Raw genomic sequence first — 24,572 nt, 5'->3', positions numbered from 1 at the left:
TTGAGGGAGTCCTTTAATAGAGACTGGCAGACAGGGGACACGACTGGCCCCCCCCTCCCCCACCCGGCCTGGCCCTGGGGTGGACGTGGGAGAGGCAGTTTTAAAAAACACAGCGGGACCAATTCTTCACGTTCACGGAAAAGGGGTACTCGGGAAGCCCGCTGGAGTCTGTACACAGAGCTGGGTCTGGGCACCCACCCCCAGGAGACCGAAGCTCACAGCCATCTGCCCCGCTGTCTGCACCCAGGAGGGGCAGGAGCCCACGGGGTTCCCAGCTGCTTGCCCAGAGCTCTTAGTGTTTCTACACTATGTACATTGTTGTGCTTTGGACCTCCTACCCCATGGCCCTGGCCTGAGGCTTCGGGTGGGAAGACGGACCCGCTCCCACTGCAAGCTCAGGCTCAGGACAGGGCCGCCCTGCTCCTCGCCAGGGAGCCACAGGGTCACTGCAACAGAAGGGTAAACGCTGGACAAGATGCAGGCTGGTGGGAGCAGGCGGGGTTGGGTCCGGGGGGGAGGTTGGGGACACAGGTGTGTATGGACGGGGCCCAGCTGGGGTTGGGGGCAGCAGGTGGTGGATGGGGTGGGGCTGAGCTGGGCGGGGGCGGGGTGTCTGAGGTCCCCTCCCACCCAGCGCAGCTGCCTCCACGGTCAGAGGCGGATGGTGGGCAGGTGGCTGGGGCAGGGTGTGGTGGCATCTGCGGGTGTGTCCCCGCCAGCTGGGCGGGGGCGACAGGATCAGTTGTTCTCGAAGAGAGAGAGAAGGTCGTCATTGCTGTTTGTGGGGAGGTCAGGTGGGCCAAGGTAGGACAGCAGTTCTTCGGGGTTGGTCAGTTCTGGGAGCAGCTGGGGACAAAGCAAAGCCATCAGCAGCTTTGGCCTCAGGCCCACCACACCCCTGCAGGGGACCCTGTGCCTGAGCCCCTCAGCCTGCACGGGCCTCTCCCTGCCGAAGGCTGCTCTTTGACCAGGAATCACTCCATACAAGTTGTCCAAGGACAACCTGGGACACAGAGCGTCTGCCCCAGGGGGCATGCATGGGGCCATGTGGGGACCCCGATGTGAACAGAGCAAATGCAAGAAGTGGGGTTTCCAGTGTCTGGGATATTCTGCTTTGAGCTGCTCTAATTTTCTCCCGCTGAACTTCAGGGTGTTCGGTTTATTAGAGAGAAAGACCGTTACCTGCAGTGCACGCACTGATTTTGGCTCACGCGACACCTGTGGGTCAGCTCAAACCACACCGAGGCCAGTGTGGTCCTCTGCAAGCCCAATCTTCTTGGGGACTCTACACAGGTTCCTGTAGCCAACTGCCTGGACAGAGTCATCCCGCGGCTACTCAGGTACCTGACACTCATCATCAAAAGAGCTGATGCTATCTGACCAGCTGTCCTGGCTTCGAGGTCACTAGGGCGTCAGTGTCCTCCCTTCTATGAAGCATGTGGACCCTGGGGACGACGGACACACCGTCCCCAGCCCCAGCTCCCATGCGCTCCCTGGCATGGGGCCTGTACTCACGTCCAGGGCTGGTTCCGGGGCCTCCCCCGCCCCAGACATGGGGGGCCCCATCACGCCTGTGGCAGTGCTGAAGGCCAACTCGCCGATGGGGCCTGAGCTCACTGGGCCCAGGGGCTGCCGGGATGCTGGGGGAGGGTTTGGATGGTGCAGCTGGGGCCCTGGGGCCCCTCCAAGGCTGGGGGCGAGCAGCCCTGGAGCCCCTGGGTTGTGGGCAGGGTCCAGGTGACCTGCTGGCGGCATCTGGAGAAGGAGAGAAGAACCAGGTAGAACAGCTCCTGGCCCCCTGGAGCTGGCCCTCCGCCCCACAGCTTGCACTGACCTGGCCTGGGAGGCAGGGAACAGACTTCTCAGGTGTCAGGAGGCTGCTAGGAATGTCGGACTGGTAGGAGCTGGGGGGTGGCCCCGGAGTGAACTCAGGAAGGGCCGGGGTGCTGGGCGTGGCAGGCGGGAAGGACTCAGGGAAGGTCCCGGGTCCCAGGAAGCTGGAACCTGAGAGCAGAGCCCATGTTGGGTGAGGCCTGGGAGCTGGCACTGGGGAGAAGCCGGGGGGTGAGGGGGGCTGGCGGCCCAGGCTCCCAGCGCTCTCTGCAGGTAGCTCTGGGTTTTACAAAAAAGAGCATTTCCTTTCATCACAGGGGAGCGGGCCTCACCCAGCCACACCCACACATGGGGTCAGGTGGGGCCGGGCCCCCAGCGGGCCAGCAGAGAGCCTCCGTTCCCAAATGCTGGGCCCCCCTGCCCGTCCCCATGGCGTGGACACACCTACCCCACCAGGTCCCCAGGAGGCCCCCCCAGGCACAGGGCCCGCAGCAGACTGGTCTGGAGAGAGCAAATTACTGGCCCGTGGCACTCACCCTGGCCGGGGTAGTCACCAGGGGCTGGGGCCGGGGCCGAGGGGGGCTGCAGGGGGGCGAAGGGGGCGGCAGCGGGGCCCAGGGCTGCTATCATCTCCATCACGCTGGGCATGAGCATGTGTGCGGGGCTCACGGTGCGACAGCGCTTCAGCACTGGCCCGTCCGGCTCTTCCTTGACGTGAACGTCGGGCTTTACGGGCACCGGCTTCCAGCTGCATGTGGGGTCGATGGTGATCTCCTCGTAGTCAGAACTGGGCAGGGACACATGGCTGGTCACCAGCTGTCCTTGCCGTCTCTCTCGGCCCCTGGCCCGCTTCTAAGCAGACCTCCACTCCAACGCCTGTAGCCGCACGGCCCATCACACAGGCCCCGTGGGCGGCCAGGCCCGGTTGGATGTGGGTTCCATCTGCGGCCGGAATCAGCCCGCCTCGTGGCCGAGCTGTCATAGGGCCGCCGGCAGCAGGACAGCACGAAGACACTTACTTCTGAATGTGAACGAGGACGCCCAGCACATACTGGTCCACCTGCAGGCCCTCCAGCAGCGCTGTCTTGCTGTAGGAAACCAAAGGCATGTGGCTCAGGGGCCTAGCCCGACCTCGCCCCGGCACACTTCTCGGCTCTCTCACCCTGCTTGAGGCCACATGGCACGAAGTGACCCCGCATGCGATGACCCCGTGTACACGGACCCCACGTAAAGCTATTCTATGAGATGATCTCAGAGATGACCTCGCACAAAGCGACTGTGTGCGTGAGACTTGTGCCCTGAGCCGCACCGTCCTCGTCTGCTCTGTGACCCCCTAAACCTGGGGTTTTGTTGGTCCCCGTGCCTGGGATCCCAGGAGGACTGTCTGGGAGACACTCACTTGCACACAGGGCACCGCCAGGTCCCCCGCTCACAGTTGAGCTGCAGGTAGGACTCCAGGTCGAAACACTGCGGGGAGCAGGAGAGATGGCTTCTCACGTGGGTGCCGGGGGCAACCGGGCCGCACTTTGCGATTGAGCCTTGTGGTTTCGGGCTGAGTTACGTGAATGTTGAGAAGCCACGTGGGCCAGGCTTGGCCGGGGCACCATGCTAAGTGCTTGGCCCTGGGAGCAGCCGGGAGAGCACAGCCCTCATGGGACTAGAGTGCCTTGTGGCCAAAGAATAGGGTATCTGTGCTGGCAAAGACCCGCCTCCGGGACACGGTGCTGAAGGGAAACTAGGGCCGGGGTCTGTGCGTGCTGCTCCTGGCCAGGGCAGGAAGACCCCACCCGCCACCCTGACGCTTCTTGAGATGTGACACGAGAATGCAGGAAACCGTGGGGTGCGCTCCAAGAAACCAATGCCTGGTCTGGGGAGCACATGGGGGACGGTCTGGTGAGTGCGTGGGGGCTGGTCTGGGAAGCACGTGGGGGAGCCGGCTACCCGCCCGCTGGCTGGTCACCTGCTGGTGGAGGGTCCGCGGGAAACCGCTCAACGGCACAAGTTCTGGACCACCCACCTGTATGTGGCGACAGTCATGGCCTCGGGCGGGGAGCTGGATCCTGCGGAATGTGATGGGGCACCTGAGGGACACCTTGATGGCTGTCTGCTCCACCCCGTCCTCACCGTTGGGCCCAGGGGTGCCGGGGACGGTGCCGCTGCTGAAGTTGCGTTTTACTGGCGTGCACGGGGAGAGGACTCGAGTGAGGGGCCGCCAGCTGGGCCGGCCGCTGCCCCTACCCCCCCCGAGTCCCCAGCCCCGGCAGATGTGGGGGTGTGCCATGTGGTGGCTGGTCACCGGGCGGCCACTCACTCTTGGTGATACAGTGCTCCGCGGGCAGGAGGCGCTTCCTGAGGAGGCCCTGCAGCACCGAGCGGACGGACGGCCGGTGCACCAGCTGCAGCACGAACAGGTGGGACTGCGGGAGGTGAGGAGGGTCAGGGGCGCAGCCCACACCCCCACATCCCGCACTAGCTGTCTGTCTGCGGCCTGTCAGAGCACCAACCCCCAAGGGCCCCCCTGCACGCCCTGCAAACTGCACCTCGGTGTCTGTGCAGGGCCTGGGCCTGCCTGGAGTCCCCAGCCGGGGAGGGTTCAGGTCAGCCTCCCCCTGGGGAAGGACAGGCCGCCGTCTTGTGGGGAGTAAGCGAGAGCGCCAGGCCCCGGTGAGCAGGCCTCACCAGGGAGGAGGGAGGTCTCCTCTCTCGGCAGGGGCTGGGGTCGGGGGCAAGCACAGCCAGGCCCCTGCAGGCCCAGGAGGCACTCACGCAGCAGCAGGCTGTGACCGTGATCTGGATGGTGTTGCGGCCCGGCTGGCACACGTGCTTCAGGTACAGCGGCTTGTGGGAAGTCTTGTTGTCGCCGCGCTCGATGGTGAGCGGGGTGGCGTTGACGCTGACCTGCACCGACGCTGGCCAGTTGGTGTTGGTCTGCCGGTCCTCATGGTGATAGCACTTGAACTGCAGCTCCAGGTCTGGCCTGCGAGGGGTGGGGAGGGGTGGGCCGCTGAGCAGGGGATGCAGGGCGGGGCTCGGTACAGAGCCACAGTGGGGATGGGGCAAGAGGGCGGGGCCCTAGAAAGGGGCCGTTGGGTGGGACCACTGAGAAGCCTCAGGCAGCCGGAGGGGGCTGCGCGCAGCTAGGCAGAGCCACAGGGCAGGGTCACACTGTGTGGCGGAGCCGGGCTCCAGGCCGCTGAGATGTGGCTGAGGGGCAGGGCTTCATGGAATGGGGCGTGGGTGGGAGGGAATATCTTGGGGTGGGACCTCACTGTGGGGCGGGGGGGTCTCTAGGCAGGGCCACACTGGGGGCGGGGCCTCTGAGAAGGGTCAGGCGCTGGAGGGGGCTGCGCAGCTAGGTGGGGCCGCAGGGCCCGCTCACCTCAGCATCAAGGTCTTGTAGACAGAGTCCCGGAGCTGGAACGCGTGGTTGCTCACAGCCAGGTTGTGCTGCAGGCGGAAGGGCTCCAGCACTACCCCATCCCGCACCGGGAAGGTCAGCCGCAGCTCGTCACCCGGGCCGCTGCCTGCGACACGCTGCTATGAGCCGGCCACCCCTGTGGCAGGGCCCCAGGGCTCCAGCACTACCCCGTCCCGCACTGGGAAGGTCAGCCGCAGCTCGTCACCCGGGCCGCTGCCTGCGACACGCTGCTATGAGCCGGCCACCCCTGTGGCAGGGCCCCGGGTTGGGGGTGGGGGGGAGGGTGGGAGGGTGGGCAGGTCCCCTCATCCTCCCACTCGGGCTGGTGTGGGCGGCATCTCCCCCGGGGTCCTGGGCCCAGCCATCACCCCCAATGGGAATAGGATCTTGGTTCTGTCCTGGTTCTCCTGCTGTTCTGTCCTGCTTCAGTCACCTGGCCCCATGTCCCCTAAGTTATGACTGGAGAACGTGCCCCAAACCCAGAAAAGAGGGTGCTCCTGTGTTCAGAAGGGGTGCGAGGCTAAGAAGGTGTGAACGGACCACCTGCCATCATCCTAGCGCTTGAGCTAGGGTTCTAGGACCCCAGCTTCTGCGTGGTGGTCTCCCCCAGAGCATGGGTCTCTTAACCAGGAGTGGACCTCAGGAGGCCCATAAATCCCCTGAAATTATACACAGAACTTTGTGTGTGGGGGTATTTTTCTAGGGAGGAGATCAACACCTTGAACGGATGTGCAGAGTTCTAGGAGCACAAAATGAAACTGAGGGCCCCCCACCCCCACATTCCCTACAGAACTCTGGGATCCTGGGACCCCCGCCCAACCGTCTTAAGAGCAGGTGACACTCACTGGGGGGTGATGGGTGCAAGGAGCTCACGCTGGGCTTGAGGTCCGGCAGGAAGGGCGATTTGACCTCCTGGCTGGTGGACATGTAGGGGACGCTGCTGCCGGGGGTCATGGGTGGCGTGGGGCTCCCAGGCAGTGGGGAGCTGGGGTAGCCAGGGATGGAACGGGTGGGCTGTGGGGTTGAGCAAACAGTCAAGGTGGGATGGTGGGGGGTGGAGTTTGTTCTCGAAGCACCCGCCGGGACCAGTCACAACAGAAACGGGCAGGGGCCACCCACACTTCCTCCTGCTTGGGTGCCCTCTGTCCACGTGCCCACCCTGAGAGCCGCCCACCCATGTGCCCGTACCCCACTCAGGCCGGGCTGGCTGTAGCTGACGCTTCCCCCGTTGAAGTTGGCACCCTGCCCGTTGAACTGCTCTGTGGGCTGTAGGGAAAACACGGTGTGCGCCAGGGGCCCCAGCCTGCCCGCCACCGGGCCCCTGAACCTGACTCAAGGAGTGGGCTGGGGGCAGGGAGCCCACCACACACATGGCACTAGCCTGTTTTCTCTGTACACTTTTGAAGTTTACCATGTGATCTGCAGGAAGCACGTATCGTTGTGTAATTAAAAAAAAATTGCTACTATAGAGAACAAGATGACCCCATGTGTCAGACGGGTTTTGGGAGAGCCACAAAGAGGCTGAAACCCTCCCCTCCCCCCCAGGCCTTGCTGGGCTTCTCCATGGTGAGTGGAGGGAGTGGAGACACTTTTCCACAATGAAATTCAAGTGACTTGGGGGCCTGCCTACTGCTCCCTACACCCAATTTCCAACAAGATATATGAATTTCAGAGGGTCCTTTCAGAGCTGGATCCCTGCCCTGGTCAGGAACCCTGTGAAGCTCCTGGCTTCTTGGTCACCCTGAGTGCACAGGGCCCAGCAGGAGCTGTGTAGGGCCCGGAGGAGCCATGCCTACCTTGTAGTGCAGTCCTGCTGGGCCAGAGGCGGACAGGGACTGGCCCACACCCTGCTGCAGGGGCAGCCGGTGCCCAGGGTAGGAGGACGGGGCAGGGGGCGGCCCGGCACCGGACGTGTACTGGGTGGCACTGGGTCCGTACTGGCTTCCTGGCAGGTACTGCTGTCCTGGATAAACCTGAAAGAGGCACCATGCCAGGGGAACAGGTGTCGGGGAAGCCAGGTCCCAGGGAGGATGTGGTGCCCGTTCCATGAGGCGTGGCCGCTTCTCTCACACAGATGCCCAACCTCACCATGGGTCTGGGTGGAGCTCAGGATGAGGGAGGAATGGACACTCACCTCACTGGAGTAGGCTCTCTTGACCCCCTGTCGGGGCAGTGGCTGGGCCTGGGGAGGCCCAGGGTACCCGTGCTGGGGCAGGCGCTGCCCTGCATAGAGGGGTGCCATGCCTGCTGCCCGGGTGGGGTTCATGCCCATGGGGTTCATGCCAGAGGGGCCCAGCAGCCCTCCCACGCTGGTGGGGTTCATGCTGCCAGGGACGCTGGGCCCCCGGGGACCTCCATGCTGCAGGAACTGGCTGTTAAAAGCCTGCCCGGCCCCCATCTGGGGAGAAAAGAGAGGAGCCATTCAGTACCCCCACCACTGTGGGTGCTGCCCAGTTGCCCCCTGCACCCCCTCAACCCCCTCGTCTCTCTGTGTGCACATCCCCAGTCCCCAACCCCAGCTGCCCGACTGGTCCCTGCCTTCCAGACCAGCACATGTGGGCTTCACAGGAGGAGTGGCTGGGCCTCACCGCTCCGTACTGGCTCAGCTCCTGGCTCTGCTTCTCCTGGAGGGCGGCCACGGTGGCCGTGGCGGTGGCCGTGGCGGTGGCCGCAGCAGCAGCCACTGCAGCTGCTGCTGCCGCCTGAGTAAAATCGGTGGAGGGTCGTGTGGCATGTGAGGGCAGACCCAGGCCCCCTGGCCCCCCTGGGCCGCCCGCATACCTGTGAGAGACACAGATGGCTTGGCTCAGAAGTGCTTCCCTGCCTGTCGCCCGGGGGCCACATAGCACCTGCTGGGGCCCCCTTCTTGTCTAGATGCTCCAGTGTCAGCCGTGGGAGCCCGCAAGAGCATCACACTCACAACAGTCAACAGACTGGTTCACATGGTCCCAGGCACCTGCCAAACCAGAAGCTTTCACCTAGAGGACTCCCAGCACACCTCACAGGTCAGGGGTCCTGCTTACCCAGCTGTGAAGCCAGGGCCCCCTGGGTAGCCCCCGCGGCCATACACTCCTTGCTGCACGAAGCCCTTGTTGGCAGCACCCTCGCCAAACGCCTGCTGTCCGAGGCACTGTGCGGAGTTCAGGGCAGGGCCACCACCTGCCACACCAGGCATTACAGAGCTGCCGGGGGGGCTCCCTGCAGGGCCCATGGGGTTCCCCAAAACCTGCGAGGAAGCAAGAAATGCCAATGGGAATCATCCAAACAACTCACTTCCTGCAGTTGCTCTAAAGGGCTACAAAGGAGAGGCCTGCCAGTGAGGGGCTGGGGGCAGAGGTGAGGGAGGAAGGAGGGGAAGAGAGGGGTGCAGAGGCCCAAAGACGGGGGAAGAAGTCCCACACAACATGTGGTGGGGGGACTCGTCTACAAGGATGGGGCAGACTCGGGGAGCCCAACCCCATTTCTGTCTAAGGTCTAGGGGGGCCCTGGCAGCTCTCAGGGGTGGCCCCACTGCAGGCTCACCTGACTCGGTGCCGCGTTGCCGACGCCCCACACGGTCGTGACGACAGACAGCGACCCTGCTGGCTGAGTGGCGCTCTGCTGCCAAGGCACCGGCTCATAAGCAAATGGACCATCACTGCAAGTAGACAGGTGGGTGGGGAGGCCCAGGTCAGGAGGCCACGGGTGTCGAGACCCCTGGCTGGGGAGGCTGGCAACTGGGGGCGGAGAGGTCCTGCCCTGCCACCCCGCCCGTACCCGAGGCCTGAGAAGGGAGGGTGGCAGGAGACCCACTCACCCGTGCGGTGTGGGGGGCAGGGCGGGTTTTACGGGGTGCATGGGGTTCATTGGCCTCGGGCAGCCTAAAGGCCGGGTCTGCGGGTGGCAGGAAGTAGTCCTCACAGCTGTTTACGTGGGACTCGGCTGGTCTGGCTGTGGGGACAGAGGAGGACGTCAGTGGAGATGCAGTGGCCGGGGGCTGTCGGTGGGGTGCCGGGAACCCCCAGCACCAGGCCCCCTTGCTCTGCTCTGACTGATGGAGGGCCGGGCGACAGCGGGGTCTGAGGGCCACTGTGGGGGTGGCGGCAGCCTCAGCCTGAATTGCCCACCCTGACAAACCTCTGTCCTCTGCACCCCTAAAGCCAGCCTGGAAGCCAGCATTAACCCTTTCAGGCCAGGCCCTGCTACTCACAGCCCCTGAAATAGAGCAGGCTTTCTGACCCAGATCATTTTCACACACCCCTCCCTCAAGAAGGCCTGGATATCCATTAAAGTCAGGGAACTCCCAGGACCCAAGTGCCAGAATCCCCCAGGTAGGCCCCAGGGTGGAGGCCAAGGCCAGAGCCAGCAGAGAAGAACAGAGGAGGACCAGCTGGCGGCCACCTTTTGCTCAGGCTCTGAGACTTGCCCACTCTGGGGAGAGGGCTCTGCTAAACAGGGCTGAGCAAGGTCAGCCAGCTGCCGGCTTCACCCTGGCCTGGGGAAGGGAGTACAGGTCACCTGCGTGCTCCTGGCTGACAGCCCCTTGAGGGCTGACGTCTGCACAGGGCCAGGTGGACCTGACCCCCCACGGGCCACAGTGACACCGAGAGGTCCCCAAAGGGGAGGGACGCACACACGGAGCAATGGGCAGGGGGTTGGTGCGAGCCCAAGGGCATGTCAAGGGGCCAAGGGGAACACGGCAGCAGTGGCTGGCAAACTTTCTTGGGATCCATGTGCCCGTGCAGGGGGCGTCCTCCTACTGTGTGAGGCTCACCGCCCCCTCCAACTGCTGTCTCAGAAAAATGAGGGAGGGAGGGCCAGGCACTCACATCCTCCAACACCCCCAAAAGCAAGCCCAAGCCCTTGTTGGCACCCCCAGGGGCATGCTGCACACCTACGTCTGCCTGACCCAACCACAGAGGTGCACTGGCCGTGGTTCTCAGGGGTCTCTGGGAATCTTGGGTGGGGGGACTCTGCCCTCCTGGTGTCCAGGTTCTGTCCTGGAGCACCAGTGCCTTTTAGGGACTGCAAGCCCCGCCCCCCAACATGCACACGTGCCACCCTGGACAAGCTAATGTGTGGTGGCTCAACCCAGACACCCAAGCACTCACAGCACCTCCCTCTGGCCTAGGAGTGAGAAAGTCACCCCAGAACCCACTCAAGCCCGTGACTCACATTCCTGAGTGCTGACCAGGGACCTCAACGTTACCATGTCGTCTGTAAATAGTCCTGGAGGTGCGTGTGGGGGGACCCTCATCAGGGACCCAGAGCAGGGAAGGGGTACAGTGGGAACTGTGACACGGGTGGTTCTGCCTTCGGCCCTTTGTGCCACTGAGCACTGAGGTAAGTGGGTCCCGGAGCCGCAGCAGAGCCGGGGCTGGGGCAGAACAGTTGGCAGGTCTGCCTCCTACCTGGCTCTGCTCCCCCTCTGAACGCTGTTCTCCCCTGCCACCCAGACCAGGTCCCACTCTGGAAACAGAGGCCAGAAAATGCAGGAGTCAGTGGGTCCAGAAGGCTGTGGCCCCAGGAATCTGGGTAGACACAGGCCTGCAAGCCAGGATCACCCAGCCAGGCTGGTGTCCTCAGTCCCTACCGTCCAATTCCAGGACGGTGATGCAGCCACCGTGGATATGGATGGGTGGACCTGCCAACCAATGGACCAGACCACAGAGGGCACAGACCAGGCACCGGAGGAAACCAGCATTGCAACGCGGGGCTCCCACAAGCGAAACCAGAAGTTCTAAACTTCACATCTTGTGCAAAAATTAACTTGAAATGGGCCACGGATGTAAATGAACAACAGAAAATGATAAAACCTTTGGAGAAACTCTTCGGGACCTGGAACCAAGAAAAGAGCCCTTAGCTGTGACACCAGTGCAGTCCTCACAAGGGAGAGGGGGAGTCATCTCAGAAAGGCCCTGCTGATGCAGAGCGACAGGTATGCCCGCAAGTCGCATCTCTGGCGAAGGACTAGTATCTAGGATATATAAAAAATTCTCAAAACTCAAAAGAAAAATAAACACCCCAGATAGAAAACGGGCAGAGGACACAAAGAGACATTTTAGCGAGGTCGTCCGGACGGCATGCCGGCTCAGGAAGAGACAGACATCCGACGTCATGGCCACCGGGGACGTGCAAACTAACACCACACGGAGGCATCGCTATGCACCTATCAGAGTGGCTACAACAGTGACACCACCAAGTGCTGGGGCTGGGGGGACTGGGGGGACTGGATCTCCTACCCACGGCGGGTAGGACTGGAAAATGGCGCGGCCACTCTGGAAAACAGTCTGGCAGCGTCTTGTGAAAGTCGGCACACAGCTACCAGGCAACCGGGCGACCGCACTCCTCTTCGAGACATGCAAGCTGAGGTTCACAGAAAACTATGCGCGTGTCTACACCAGCTTCCTCCTAGCAGCTCAAGAACGGCCACCCAGACGCCCTTCAGGTGAAGTTAGCCAGCCGTGGGGCGTCCACAGCCCACGGGCATGAAAAGGAAGAGCGAGCAGGAATCCCCAGAGGATCGAGCCGTGGAAAAAGCCAGTCCCCGAAGGTTACACGCGGTATGATTCCCTTTATGTAACGTTCCTGAAATGATGAAATCACAGAAGCGAGGAGCAGAGCCCAGCTGCCAGGTGGGGAGGAGGGAAGCAGGTGTGAACAGAAGAAGGTGCGGAAGGAGAGATGTGCATCTGGCCCGTATTCCCGGAGCATCCCGGTGTGACGTACCCGTCGTCTGGTGAGACGTCACCGCCAGGGGAGCCGGGAAAAGGATACAAGGGTGATTTCTCACAGCTGCACGTGAATCCGGAATTCTCTCAGAATACAAGTTGACTTGAAAAACCACCACCACCACCCGTGGTCTCCACAGAGAAGCCCCCGGCAATGCTCCCTTAGCCCAGGCTGGTTGGGCTGGCCGGGCCCACTCAGCTGTCCCAGAAGCAGGGGGGAGACCAGCCCCCTGCCCGGTGCAGAGGCCCAAGACTGCAGGTGCTCCACTCTGCTCCGGGCCTCCTGTCTGGCACATCACACTCACCTGGAGGGCGGGGGCCGGAAGACTCCTGTTTCTAAAGAGCTTGTGGGTCAGGGTCAGGCTGCTGCTGACGCAGGGACCCCAGTCTGAGAGCCCCGGAGATCCGGGGAGGAGGGGGCAGGGCAGGGGCCCCAGGAGGCCTCCTACATCACCCCCGAGACTTCTCTGCCACGGACGAGACCACAGACGGTTCCAGTTCCCCCTAAGCCTCCTGCACGCCTGGGTGCTTGGGTGTATGTGTGACTTCCTGCCAAACTGAGTCTGCTCTCCTCCCTGAGAAGACCCAGACTCTCCGAGTGGGGCACCCCACAACCCGCTGCTCCCCACAAATGGACAGGTGCCCTCTGAGTGCAGACCCTCCTCCCACTTCCTGGCCTTGAAGACAGAGCCAGGAAAACCGGTGTGGGCCCATGGGGCTTGTGCCCCAGTGCCAGCTGAAGGCCGGGACCCCTTGGCAGAACTGCCCTGGTTCTGGTTCTGTGCCCCATCTTTCTCCAGAAAACTCACCACTCAGGCCCCCTGCCCCAGGGCCTCAGAGCAGCTGCGCCCAGGCTCCTGCGTGCCAACCAAAGGCAGACGTTAATGTGGGTCAACCTCTTCCACTCCACCCTGTCCAGGCCGCCTGGTCACCAGGGGCGGCACGCCCCATGACAAGCCACCTGACCCTAGGAGGGCAGGCCTACTCCACGGTCACAGAGCAGGGAGCCCATGGTTCCAGGGCGAGTCCCCAACCGGAGGGACACCAGGGTCAAATGGGCTCAGAGGAGGTAGAAATGACGGCTCCAGTGAGCGCAACGGCACAAGGTGGGGACTCAGGTGTTCTGGTGTCTGCAGGTCCTACCGCTCTACATGTGAGGCCCCAACACTGACCAGCTAACTAGAGTCGTCCGAACACCCAGGAAGGAGCATTTGTGAATGGCCCAGACAGCAGACACATCAGAGACCAGCTACAGGGTTTCACTACTCTGAGCCTCGGTTTACAATGTGTAAAATGGGTACGTAGCCACCCCAGGACTGAGGAAAGAGGAAGACACATAACTACATTTATCCCAGCAGCCCTGACTGCTGTAGTGGAGGCAGCCACCAGTGGACACGCCATGGGGAAGCCTGGCTGCCCTTGGAGTCCTCCTCAGGCACACCCTACCTGTCCTTCATCATCTCCTCCTCCCCCCCCCCCCCCCCCCCCGACTTCTATTCCCAGCCAGTAACCAGCCCCTGGGCATGGCAGGTCCTCAAGGCCAGTATCCCACCAGGTGAGGCTAAGACCCTGCACGGATCCTGGCACCTCCCTTGAGCCTGGAGAGGCCCCCGCTGCTAGCAAGCCAGGGTCTGGTTGGTGAGTCTGTGCTCACTCTCTCTACATCCACCACCGGCTTACAGATCAAGTCACGTGTTCTGTGTAGGTCCCTGCGAAATCTTGAGATAAAACAAACGACTTACAGACGTGGCCATAGATGTTCTGCAACTATCAGGAAGAGAGCAGGGCAGGGAGGAAGCAAGTGTGGGGGGGTAGGAGGGAGTAAAGGGGAGCAGGGCTGTGGGGAAAGGGGACCAGGGCAGGGAGGAAGCAGGTCATGAGGGGGAGAAAGGAGGATGGCTGGGAGCAGCTCAGAGGGGGAAAGCGGAGGAGGAAGGGAGCAGGTCGGGGGAGCAATACACCCTCCTGCCTCAGCTTCGTGCGTCCCGTTTGGAAAGGGGTGTCCCCACGGAAGCCGCGGCCGGAGGCTGAAAGGTCGGCCAGTGTCGCCGGCCCGAAGCAGACCTGCGTGGGTCCCACGTTGCTGGACGGTGGGCGCGCACGGCCCAAGACAAGCCCGGAAGGCGAGCCCGCCGGCCAGAGCGCGGGGCGGAGGCGGCGGAGCCAGGTGGGGCGAGGGCCGGGGGTCACCCTCCCCGCTCAGGAGGTCGCCGGGGCCGCGCACACCCGTCGGGCGCTCGGCCGGCTACCAGCCCCAACAAAGGCTCAGGTGAGGGTCTCCCGGCGCGCACGGGGTCGCTGGGCCCAAAACCGCGACGCGCACGCGGCAGGTGCGGCAGGTGGGCGCCGGGGCCGCCCCCCCCCCCAGTGCGGCCGGAGCCCCGGGGCAGAGGCGCCGCAGCGCCGGGCCCGGGGCGCCGCACCTGCCCACCGCGCGCACCTGCCGCACCTGCCGCCCCCGCCGCCCGCACCTGCCCGCCCGGCCCGCTCACCTCCGCCCGGCCCGGCCCGGCCCCTCGCCGCCGCGGCCCCCGGCCCGCGCCGCTCCATGCGCTCAGCCCGCCCTCCGCGCCGCCCGCCGCCCCGGGGCCGCGGCCGCCACCACCCGCGCCATCACGCCGCCGCCCGCTCCGAGGGCACAATGGAGCCGCCGCGCCGCTCATGCATATGCATGACGCCGCGCGCCGGCCCCGCCCCCCCAGGCCAGAGCAGTGGAGCCCCGAGCCGGCGCTCGGGCGGGGTTGCCGCGGGCCTGCGCGGGCCAAGGTGGCTGACCGAGTCGGGCCCAGCCGGGAGCGGGCGGGCAGCGCGGGCGGCGGGGGACCACGACTGGGGACCCGCGCTCCCTCCACACCTTTCCGAACGCCGCGCCTGCGGAGCCTCCAAAGCTTCCTGCTCGCTGTCCGCCGGGGCGTGGCCAGATGGAGGGGCGGGGCCTGATGGAGTGGATGGGCCCGGGCGGCGGCGGGGACGGCTGATGGGCGGGGCCTGTCAGGGGGGTGTCAAAGCCTGGCTAGGGGGCGGGGCCTGGTGGAGGTGCCCCGGCGGAGGGGCGGGGTCCAGCTGGAGGGGCGGGGCCTTGCAGAGTGGGGTGTCAGAACCAGACTGGAGGGCGGGGCCTGGTGGAGAGGACACAGCGGAATGGAGAGCGCTGCCGATAGGCGGGGCCTGTCAGAGGGGAGGGGTCCGGCAGGAGAGGCGGGGCCTGGTAGAGGGGGTTCAGAACCGGGCTGGGGTCGGGGCCTTGATGAGAGCCGGGCCAGTCAGATGAGGGGGCAGGGCTGAGGGCGGGGCCTGGGCCTGTCAGAAGCGGGGTATCATAGCCTGGCTAGGGGGCGGGGCCTGGCGGAGGGGGCCGGTGGAGGGGCGGGGCCTGGCTGGGGGCAGGGCCTGTCTTGAAGGGCGGAGGCGGGAGGTGAACGGGGTCTCTTCAGGGGCGGGGCCTGGAGGGAAAGAGGGCCCGCCCACGCTGGACGGGTCGCTGTAGCGCTTTAGCCGATGAAGCGCCTTCTCTGATCTGCCTCTGATCTGATCTGATCTACCTTCCAAGTACTGTTCTCACTCTTTCAGTTGTCCGCTTTTTCCTATCCTTGCTTTAGGGACACCTCGTTCTCCTGAGTACTCATAATTAATCTTTTTTTATCGGGGGAGGGCCAGAGAGAGGGAGACACGGGATCCGAAGCAGGCTCCACGCTCCGAGCTGTCAGCACAGAGCCGGACGCGGGGCTCGAACTGCCGCACCGCGAGATCATGACCTGAGCCAAAGCCGAACACTCAACCGATTGAGCCACCCAGGTGCCCCTCATCTTAGCTATTTTAAAAAGTATTTTTGAACAATTACTATGCACTGGGCAGTTCTTTATTTTAAAGTTTTAATTTATTTTGAGAGAGAGAGGAGTACAAGCAGAGAGGGGCAGAGAAGGAGGGAGAGAGAGAGTCTCAAGCAGGCTCTGCACTCCCAGCCAGAGCCTGTCATGGGTGGGGCTCGAACTCACAAACCGTGAGATCATGACCTGAGCCAAAACCAACAGTCAGATGCTTAACTAACTTACCCAGTCGGGTGCCCCAGAATTTCCTTCCTCTTTAAGACTGATAATATTTCATTGTATGGATGTTTGGCAATTTGTTTATTCATCCTTTGGTGGATGTGCCATGGCTTTTAACGTTCTTCCCTCTAGACCGTCTGAACCTTGTGCTGTTTTTCTTCTTCTATTTATTTAAAAACAATTTTTTTGTTAACGTTTATTCATTTTTGAGAGAGAGACAGAGTGTGAGTGGGAGAGGGGCAGAGAGAGAGGGAGACACAGAACAAAAAGCAGGCTCCCCCCTGGTGTGGGGTTCGAACCCCTGAGCCATGAGATCATGATCTGAGCCGAAGTCAGACGCTCAACTGACTGAGCCATCCAGGCGCCCCTTTCTTCTTCTTCTTTTAAATGTTTATTTGTTTTGAGAGAGAGAGAGAGAGAGAGTGTGTGGGCCAGCAGGTGAGGGGCAAAGAGAGAGGGACAGAGAAAGAACCCCACGTGGACTCCGTGCTGTCAGCACAGAGCTGGGTGTGGGGCTCGATCTCAAGAACATGAAGTCATGACCTGAGCCCAAATCAAGAGTAAGATGCCCGACCACCTGAGCTGCCCAGGCACCCTGGTGCTCTGTTTCTTCAGAGAACCTTTTGTCAAATGGTGGATCTGTTTTGTGCCAGGCACTCATCTGGGCTCTGAACACTGGTCTGTCGACAGTGACCATGACAGCAAGGACTCTCCAGCCCCAGTAGAGGGGACAAAAAGAAGCAGGTGACTCACCAAGTAACAATGTGTCCTTCAGGGAGAGGGTTAGGAAGAAAAATAAGGCCAAAGCAGGGGATGGGGAGTGCGATAGAATGGGGGAAGATTCTATGGAGAGTTGGCCCACATGAAGGGGGAGGCAGGCGCCAAGGGACCTGACCCTCTTCTGCCTCCAGGAGGCCATGGGTTTGGGGGAGCTGCAGGCAGGTCTCTGGAGGAGGACAGAAGGGCTGTACCAGGCCTCTGGGCCTGAGACTGGCATCTCTGTCATCTCCCCAGGGCAACAGCCGCCCCCCTCATCTTGGGAGATGCCATTTGGTGGCCACTCCCTTCTACATCATGTTTTCATCTCTGACCATATGAACTGTTAAAAGAGTCTTCCTTATTTGCTGGGAAAAATATGCCCTCCCCAAACTTTTCTTCTGTGACTGCATAAAATGACAGTCCTCACTTTGGTATGTGACAGCTCTTCAGGGATTAGAAGAAACTTCTCATTGCCCCTGAATCTTGGGCTGGAGGACACATGTAACTGATCCCTTAAGTGTTTCAGAGCCAATACAACAGGCCACTCCCTCCAGGCCACTCCCTCCCTCCACTCCCTCCACTGGGCAATGCCCTTTTTAAATGTGACACCAAGTGGGGGACACAATACTCTAAGTGTGGCCTAAAGCTACATTTGCTTTTTAACTTGGGCCCTCGGTCTTTATGAATGGCTGCTAAACACAAATAGCTTCACCTGTTCTTGACTTGCAAAACTGACTTTGAAAAGAAAAAACTTACCACTTCTTTGCATACGAGTATTTTATTCTGATTGTAGAAAATACAGAGGAACTTTTTTTTTAATGTTTATTTATTTTTGAGAGAGAGACAGAGTGCAAACGGGGGAGGGGCAGAGAGAGAGAGGGAGACAGAATCCGAAGCAGGCTCCAGGCTCTGAGCTGTCAGCACAGAGCCTGATGCGGGGCTCGAACTCACAGAGCGTGAGATCATGACCTGAGCCCAAGTCAGACACTTAACCAATTGAGCCACTCAGGTGCTCCTAGAGGAACTTTCATAATAAATCGAAACCTTTCACCATCCAAATGTTCAGCGTTAATCCCTATTGAATTTTTGGTCTATTTTCTCTCAGATGGTTCTCCACATATCTGAGCACACGTGTGACTTTGCAGCCTTATTTTTCACTCCATCAACAGAAATGTTTCCCTTCTCATAAATGTTTGAGCCTCCTAAAATCAATGCGAAGGTTTGTGCGCCAGGATGTTGCACACAGGCAATTCCTGTAATATTGGACAACTGGATTCAAGCTGAGTTCGACCTTTCAAAACTTTTTACTGAGCTCCTGCTACTTGCCAGACATTGTTCTCAGCTGAAAATACATCAGCAAGCGAGCCCAGGAAAACGTGCGGTGGCCAAGCGTCCATCTGTAAGCCCGGAGTCATGCTCATTAAGTACAGTACCCCCGCAGGCTGCAATTTAGGGAGCGCCCAAATCAGCTGTTGGAGCTGTTTAATTGTATGAGAAGACATTCACAATTCAATCTGCTAAGTAAAAAACCAGGATACAAAGTTGTGTATGATGACAGCATAGTTTCTTAAAACCGTTCATGGTGCAGAAGATCTTCCCCAGGTGTAGAAAAGTACTTTGCAATAAAGATGTGGCTCAAACACCCCCTTAACCAAATGAGTGACCAAGTCTGCAAGGCTGGGCGCGGGGCCGCTGACATCCGTGTGACTCGCGACCAGAAATGTTTAACCTGAACCTAATCATGACAAGGCCACGCGGGGGTCAGCCCCCAGCGCTGGTCTGACTCGGAAAACTCCAGATAATCGGCCTGGGGAAATGGCCGGCAGAGGCCCCGGGGGCCGGGACCCTCGCCGCGACCTTGGGTGGGTGGGGAAGGCATGCGGCGACGCTGGGGCTCCCTGGGCGCGGGCTACAGGCGGGAAGGAAGGGGCTTGGCTGCGGACGGCCCTGGGGGACCCCGGCGGGACCTGGGGACCGGAGGGCGGCCTAGAGGCCCCGGTGAGACCCGCCGAGAGGTGTGCAGCCGGAAGTGGAGGCACGTGGCAGAACCGTGGCGGGGCGCGGGGGCAGGAGAGACACAGGCAGGAAGTGGATGGAGGGCGTGTTTGTAAGTGGTGCGCGCACTCCTCAAACCCCCGATGCTGTAGCTGGCTGCCTCTGCCCAGGGCAGGGAACCCAGAGCCTCGGGGCACGCTGGGCCGCGCACAGCGGCTTCCGGGAGTCCCGGCAGACCGGCGGGGTGACGGTAGGGGCTGCCGAGGTGGGCGGTGGAGCAGGACGGCGGTGTCTCCCAGGGACTCGGAGACGGGGACAGGGGACCGAACTTTTTCTCAAGGGTGTCCTTGGCCGCTGGCGAGGAGCTGCAGGCCGCGCTGGGTGACCGGTTCTGGCGCCGGCACGGCAGGGTCACTGCGACGCGGCAGGTCGGCGCTCAGAGACTGCTCCCGGGGCACGGTCCTGTTTCCTTCTGGCAAGGGGTGCTGGCGAGGAAACCCGCCCAGGCCACACCCAGGCCTCCCGGCCCCCATCCCCAGACCCTGCCCACCCCACACCCCGTTCCACCCCACCCAGACCCCGCCTGACCTCTGACCCGGCCCAGGCCCCACCCCAGGCATCCCCAGACCCCACCCCACCCAGACCCCACCCAATCCCCAGGCCCTACCCCACCCCAGAGCTCACCTCATCCAAGCCTCACCCCAGGCCTCAGGGTCCCCGCCCCAGGCCCCGCCCCACCCCGCCCCCAGACCCCGCCCCTGCTCCACCCCACCCAGACCCCGCCCCACCCAGGCCTCACCCCGGGCCTCGGGGTTGGGCCCCCATCCCGACTCCACCCCACCCCAGACTCCACCCCAGCCTCAGGCCCCGCCCCACCCGAGGCACCCTGGCCTAACCCCAGACCCCACCCCCAGGCTTAGCAAATTGTATTAGTTTTTAAATTTTTTTTGTCATAAAAGTAATACATATTCATGTAAAAAATTAAAAATAAGCAAATAGAATAAATTTTACTGCAACTTCGTCTCCCCGAACAAAAATTATTTTTGGTGTACCTCCTTCCTGTATTCCATGTGTAAACTCTCTCGGGCAGCAGCAGAGACCACACGCACTTGTTCCCTACCCAGAGCTGGGCCTGACTCCGCCTCCTCCTGGGTCCCTGGGGTCACCCGCCTCCACCTCCACCTACCTGCCCCAGCGTTCCTGTGTCTCAGCGGGGGCCGCCCCGTTGGCACAGGCAGGGTCTCCTGGGGGCTCCTGTGACCCATGACCAGCAAGACTCTCACTGTTACTGTTTGCTTCCCAAGCCCCTGACCCTTGGGGTCCGGCAAGGGGTGGACATCTGGAAGGTGAGGACAAAAGTCAGCTGGGTCCCTGTCTTTGCCGGCCACGGAGGCTCCCACGCCCACAGGGCAACACTCCAGCCCTGAGCCTCAGTGGGGGCGGGTGGGCAGCGGAGAGAAGGGCAGTGTCCACACTGTGTCCCCCAAGAGCCTGTGACACAAGACGCACCCCCACCAAGGTAGCACCTCTGGTGGCATCCACATCCTCCCGAAGCGTCTGCTCCTGGGCTCTTCAAACCTGTCTCCATTCGCACATGCAGCCTGGCACCCACCCCCTCTGCCTCTGTTTTCCTTCCCCACCATTGTCTACAGTGTACCTGTTCTTGGTCAATTCACCCAGCTCTGCCAGACATAGACCACTGTCCCCAGCTTCCTGTACGCTCTCCAGAGGGCCTGCTCGGGATTTCAGGAGCTAATTGAACTAACAGGGGACACAACCCGCGTCCCTGTCCAGCTGCACCTGCTACTGACCCAGTCCTCTCTTCCCTGGAGGTTGCTGCTTGCAGTGGGCAGATTAGTGGTCCCCAAAGACATGTCCATGTCCTCGTCCCCAGAGTTTGTGGACATCACTTCCTAGGACAACAGGTGTGACCAAGGACTGGGAAAGGATTAGCCAGGTGGTCCTGAGAGGGTCAGGGAGAGACAAGGCGACTTTAGAGACAGACCCACAAATGGCGATGCAGCCATGGGCAGAGACGGGAGGTATGCGGCCAGCAGCCAAGGAAGTTGGAAGTGCCCGGAAGGGTGCTACCCCAGAGCCCCAGAGGGAGTGTGGCCCCACACACTCTGATTTCAGACTTCGGCCTCCAGACTGGGGAGAATGAACTGCTGTGATTTGGGGCCCCTGGTTTGTGGTCCTCTGTTAGGGTGTCTGTGGGGCCCGCTTCCTCTGTCTCCTCCCCTGCATCAGGTCCCTCAGCGCCTCCAGCCAAAAACCGGGGACTGCCAGCCCTCGGGGACCTGTCTCCCTGCAGCCACCCCACTTTCTCCAGACTTGCTGTCCCCCACCGTCCCCGGGCAGTGGCCAGCCTGGGCTCAGTCCTCAGGGCTGCCCTCTGCGGTGACACGTGTGGCCCTGGAGCTTTGTCTTTCATGAATCTCCTGCCACCCTCGTCTGTCTCTTTTTGATTCCGGCCTTGGCATGTGCACAGGTGGTACTCCGGATCCTGCCCCAGGCCCACTGATCCCACTCCTCTGGCAGGTCCTCCCCCACAGCCACCACCGTCCAAACCCCAGTTCTCAACATCATTTTAGTGGAGATACTGTTTAGCTGCTTGAAGTATACAATTTGGTGGCACTATGTGTATTCGGAATAGTGCCGCCATTGGCACAAGTTGAGGACATCTGCATCCTCCGGGGAGAAATCCCGCTCCCGGGTGCTCACTCCCCAAGCCTCCCCCAGCCCCTGGCAACCAGCCATCTACTTTCTATCCCCTTGAATTTGACTGCTCTGGACATTTCCTACCTACGGTATCACATGGCACGCGGTCTTTCCTATCTGGCCGCCTCACTTACTGTTCCTGGGTTCGGCCACACTGTTGCAAGACTGCACTCCTGTTTGAGGCCGAGGACTGCTTGTCACGTGGATGGACAGGCCTTTGTACCCATCAGTTAAGGGGCATTTGGATTGTTTCTGCCTTTTGGCTATTATGAGTAATGCATATACACGTTTCTGTCTGGACATGTTGTGGGTCATACGAGAACTCTAGGTTTAGCACGTGAGGCGCCACTGGATTGTGTTCCACAGTATCTTACGTTCCCACCAGTGCACGAGGGGTCCAGTTTTTCCACATCCTTTGTCTTACTCACTATAGTCATACTAGTGAATGTGAAGTAGCATCTCATTGTGTTTTTTTTCTTTGCAATTTTTTTAAATGTTTTATTTATTTTTGAGAGAGAGAGAGAGAGAGAGAGAGAGAGAGAGAGAGAGAGAGAGACAGAGCATGAGTGGGGGAGGAACAGAGAGAGAGGGAGACACAGAATCTGAAACAGGCTCCAGGCTCTGAGCTGTCAGCACAGAGCCCGACGCAGGGCTCAAACTCAGACCATACGCAGGGCTCAAACTCAGACCATACGCAGGGCTCAAACTCAAACCATGAGCTCATGAACTAAGCTGAAGCTGGACGCTCAACTGACTGAGCCACCCAGGCACCCCTCATCGTGTGTGTGTGTGTGTTTAAAATAACCTCTATGCCCAATATGGGGCTCAAACTCATGACCCCTGAGACCAAGAGTCACAAGCTCTTCCAACGGTGCCAGCCAGGCACCCCCTATTGTGGTTTTGACTTGCGTTTACCTGATGACTAATGATGTTGAACATCTTTAATGTGCCCATTACCTATTTCTATACTTTAATTAGTTGCCTTATCGAGTTGTAGGAATACTTTATATATTCTAGACACAAGTCCTTTATCAGATAGATGATGTGTAAATATTTTCTTTCACTCTGAGTTGCCTTTTTACTTTCTTGATGGTGTCTATTGACTTACAATTTTTAAAATGATGTCTAATATATATTTGTTATTTATGCTTTTTGTATCATATATAAAAAACCCATTGCCTAATCAGGGTCACAAAGGTTTATACTAACGTTTTCTTCTAACAGTTGATAACTTTAGCTCTTACATTTATGTCTCTTTTTTAAAAAAATATTCACTTGCTGGGGCGCCTGGGTGGCTCAGTTGGTTAAGCGTCCGACTTTGGCTCAGGTCATGATCTTACGGTCTGTGAGTTCAAGCCCCATGTCGGGCTCTGTGCTGACAGCTTGGAGCCTGGAGCCTGCTTCGGATTCTGTGTCTCCTTCTCTCTGCCCCTTCCCTGCTCATGCTCTGTCTCTCTCTGTCTCAAAAATAAATAAAAAAACATTAAAAAAATTAAAAATATTTAGTTATTTATTTATTTAGAGAATGAGCAGGGTGGGGGCGGGGGGCAGAGAGAGAGGGAGACAGAGAGAATCTCAAGCAGGATCCACACTGTCAGCTCGATGCAGAGCTGGAACTCACAAACCATGAGATCATGACATGACCTGAGCTGAAGTCGGATGCTTAACAAACTGAGCCACCCAGGCGCCCTGGTGTTTATTTACTTTTGAGAGAGAGAGAGGGAGACCGTGAGCAGGGGAGGGGCAGAGAGAGAGGGGAGCAGAGGATCTAAAGTGGGCTCTGCACTGATAGAGAGCCTGATGTGGGGCTCGGTCTCATGAACTTCATATTTAAGAAGACAATAGATGCTAACGCCAAAGTGAAAGAAATGTTAGAATTATCTGACAGAGATTTTAAAGCCGCTGTCGTGAACATGCTTCAACACACACTTATGAACACTCTTAGAACAAATTTAAGAAACAGCCTCAATAAATAGAAAGTATGAAGAAGAGCCAAGTGGAAAATTTACAAGTACAAACACCATAACTGAAATTTAAAAACTCAATGGGTGGGCTTGCCGGCAGAATGGAGAGGGCAGAGGATGGCACAGCTGGAAGGAAGAACAACAGAAATGAACCCAGTCTGAACAACAGAGAGAAACTGACTGGAAAAACTAAACAAAACCGAGCTCAGGGACTTGTGGGACAAGAACAAAGGATCTAACATTTGTTTTTATCAGCGTCCTGGAAGGAGAGGAGAAAGAGGGCAGCTGGAAGAGCACCTAAAGAAATAGTGTCTGAAAACACTCCAAATATGACTAAAGGCAAACACATACAGCTTCAAGAAGGTGAGCAAGTCCTAGAGTGGATAAACCCAAAGAGACCTATGCCGAGACATATCATAAGCAAACTTCTAAAAACTAAAGACTGAGAAACACTGTTCCATGCAGCAGGACAATTAATGTGACAGGATTTCTCATTGGAAACCAGGGAAGCCAGAAGGAAGTGACACATTTCCAAACACTAAAAGAAAAGAACTGCAAAAGCAGCAAAAATATCCTCAAGGAATGAAGAGGCAGCCAATACATTCTCAGATGTAGGCAAAGTAAGAGATTTATCAGTGGCAGACCTACCCTAAAAGAATAGCTGAAACACGTTCTCTAAACAGAAGGGAAATGATAAAAGAAAGCACGTCTGACCATCAGAAAGGAAAAAACAACAGAGAGCAAACCATGTTTTTAAGTAAAATAGAACTGGGTCTTCTAAATTGTGTTTGGTGGTTGAAGCAGAACTTATAACACTGCCTATGTGGTTCTAAATGTACACAAAGGAAATATTTAGGGCGATTATATTTTAAGTGGAAAGGGTAAAGGGATGTACAGGGAACTACATTTTCTAAAAATTTTTTTTTACCATTTTAATTTATTTTTGAGAGAGAGAGAGAGAGAGAGCACAAGTGGGGGAGGGACAGAGAGAGAGAGAGGAAGACACAGAATCCAAAGCAGGCTCCAGGCTCTGAGCTGTCAGCACAGAGCTCGACGTGGGGCTTGAACCCACAAACTGTGAGATCATGACCTGAGCTGAAGTCGGACGCTCAACCGACTAGCCACC

At 59.6% G+C, this 24,572-nt stretch overlaps 1 protein-coding gene and 1 long non-coding RNA gene across 7 annotated transcripts; both read right to left on the bottom strand.

Moving 5' to 3' along the window:
* ZMIZ2 (zinc finger MIZ-type containing 2) lies at positions 1-14,930 on the bottom strand. Of its 6 annotated transcripts, none has more exons than XM_043588370.1 (19): positions 14,816-14,930; positions 9,048-9,181; positions 8,774-8,888; positions 8,275-8,477; positions 7,840-8,032; positions 7,386-7,649; positions 7,048-7,224; positions 6,440-6,517; positions 6,097-6,265; positions 5,213-5,357; positions 4,600-4,810; positions 4,145-4,250; positions 3,851-4,008; positions 3,233-3,300; positions 2,853-2,921; positions 2,370-2,620; positions 1,835-2,046; positions 1,516-1,755; positions 1-846 (listed from the first exon to the last, which is right to left on the bottom strand). In XM_043588370.1, exons 2-19 carry the CDS (start codon positions 9,095-9,097, stop codon positions 739-741), a joined length of 2,817 nt encoding a protein of 938 aa, XP_043444305.1. In that variant the 5' UTR covers positions 9,098-9,181; positions 14,816-14,930; the 3' UTR covers positions 1-738. The 6 variants fall into 6 exon arrangements, with proteins under 6 accessions (XP_043444305.1, XP_043444308.1, XP_043444306.1 ...); XM_043588373.1 differs by having other exon boundaries at positions 1,835-2,004; XM_043588371.1 differs by lacking the exon at positions 14,816-14,930 and adding an exon at positions 14,454-14,523.
* Positions 14,931-17,528: 2,598 nt separating this feature from the next.
* Positions 17,529-19,501, bottom strand: LOC122487637. Its single transcript, XR_006298428.1, has 2 exons — positions 19,429-19,501; positions 17,529-19,175 (listed from the first exon to the last, which is right to left on the bottom strand). It is a non-coding gene; the product is annotated as an uncharacterized LOC122487637 (long non-coding RNA).
* Positions 19,502-24,572: the final 5,071 nt, after the last annotated feature.

This window comes from Prionailurus bengalensis, chromosome A2 (assembly GCF_016509475.1).
Source record: "Prionailurus bengalensis isolate Pbe53 chromosome A2, Fcat_Pben_1.1_paternal_pri, whole genome shotgun sequence".
Lineage (NCBI taxonomy): Eukaryota > Metazoa > Chordata > Mammalia > Carnivora > Felidae > Prionailurus > Prionailurus bengalensis.
Note: the sequence above shows the minus strand (reverse complement) of the source record. Positions and strands in the feature narration are given on the sequence as shown.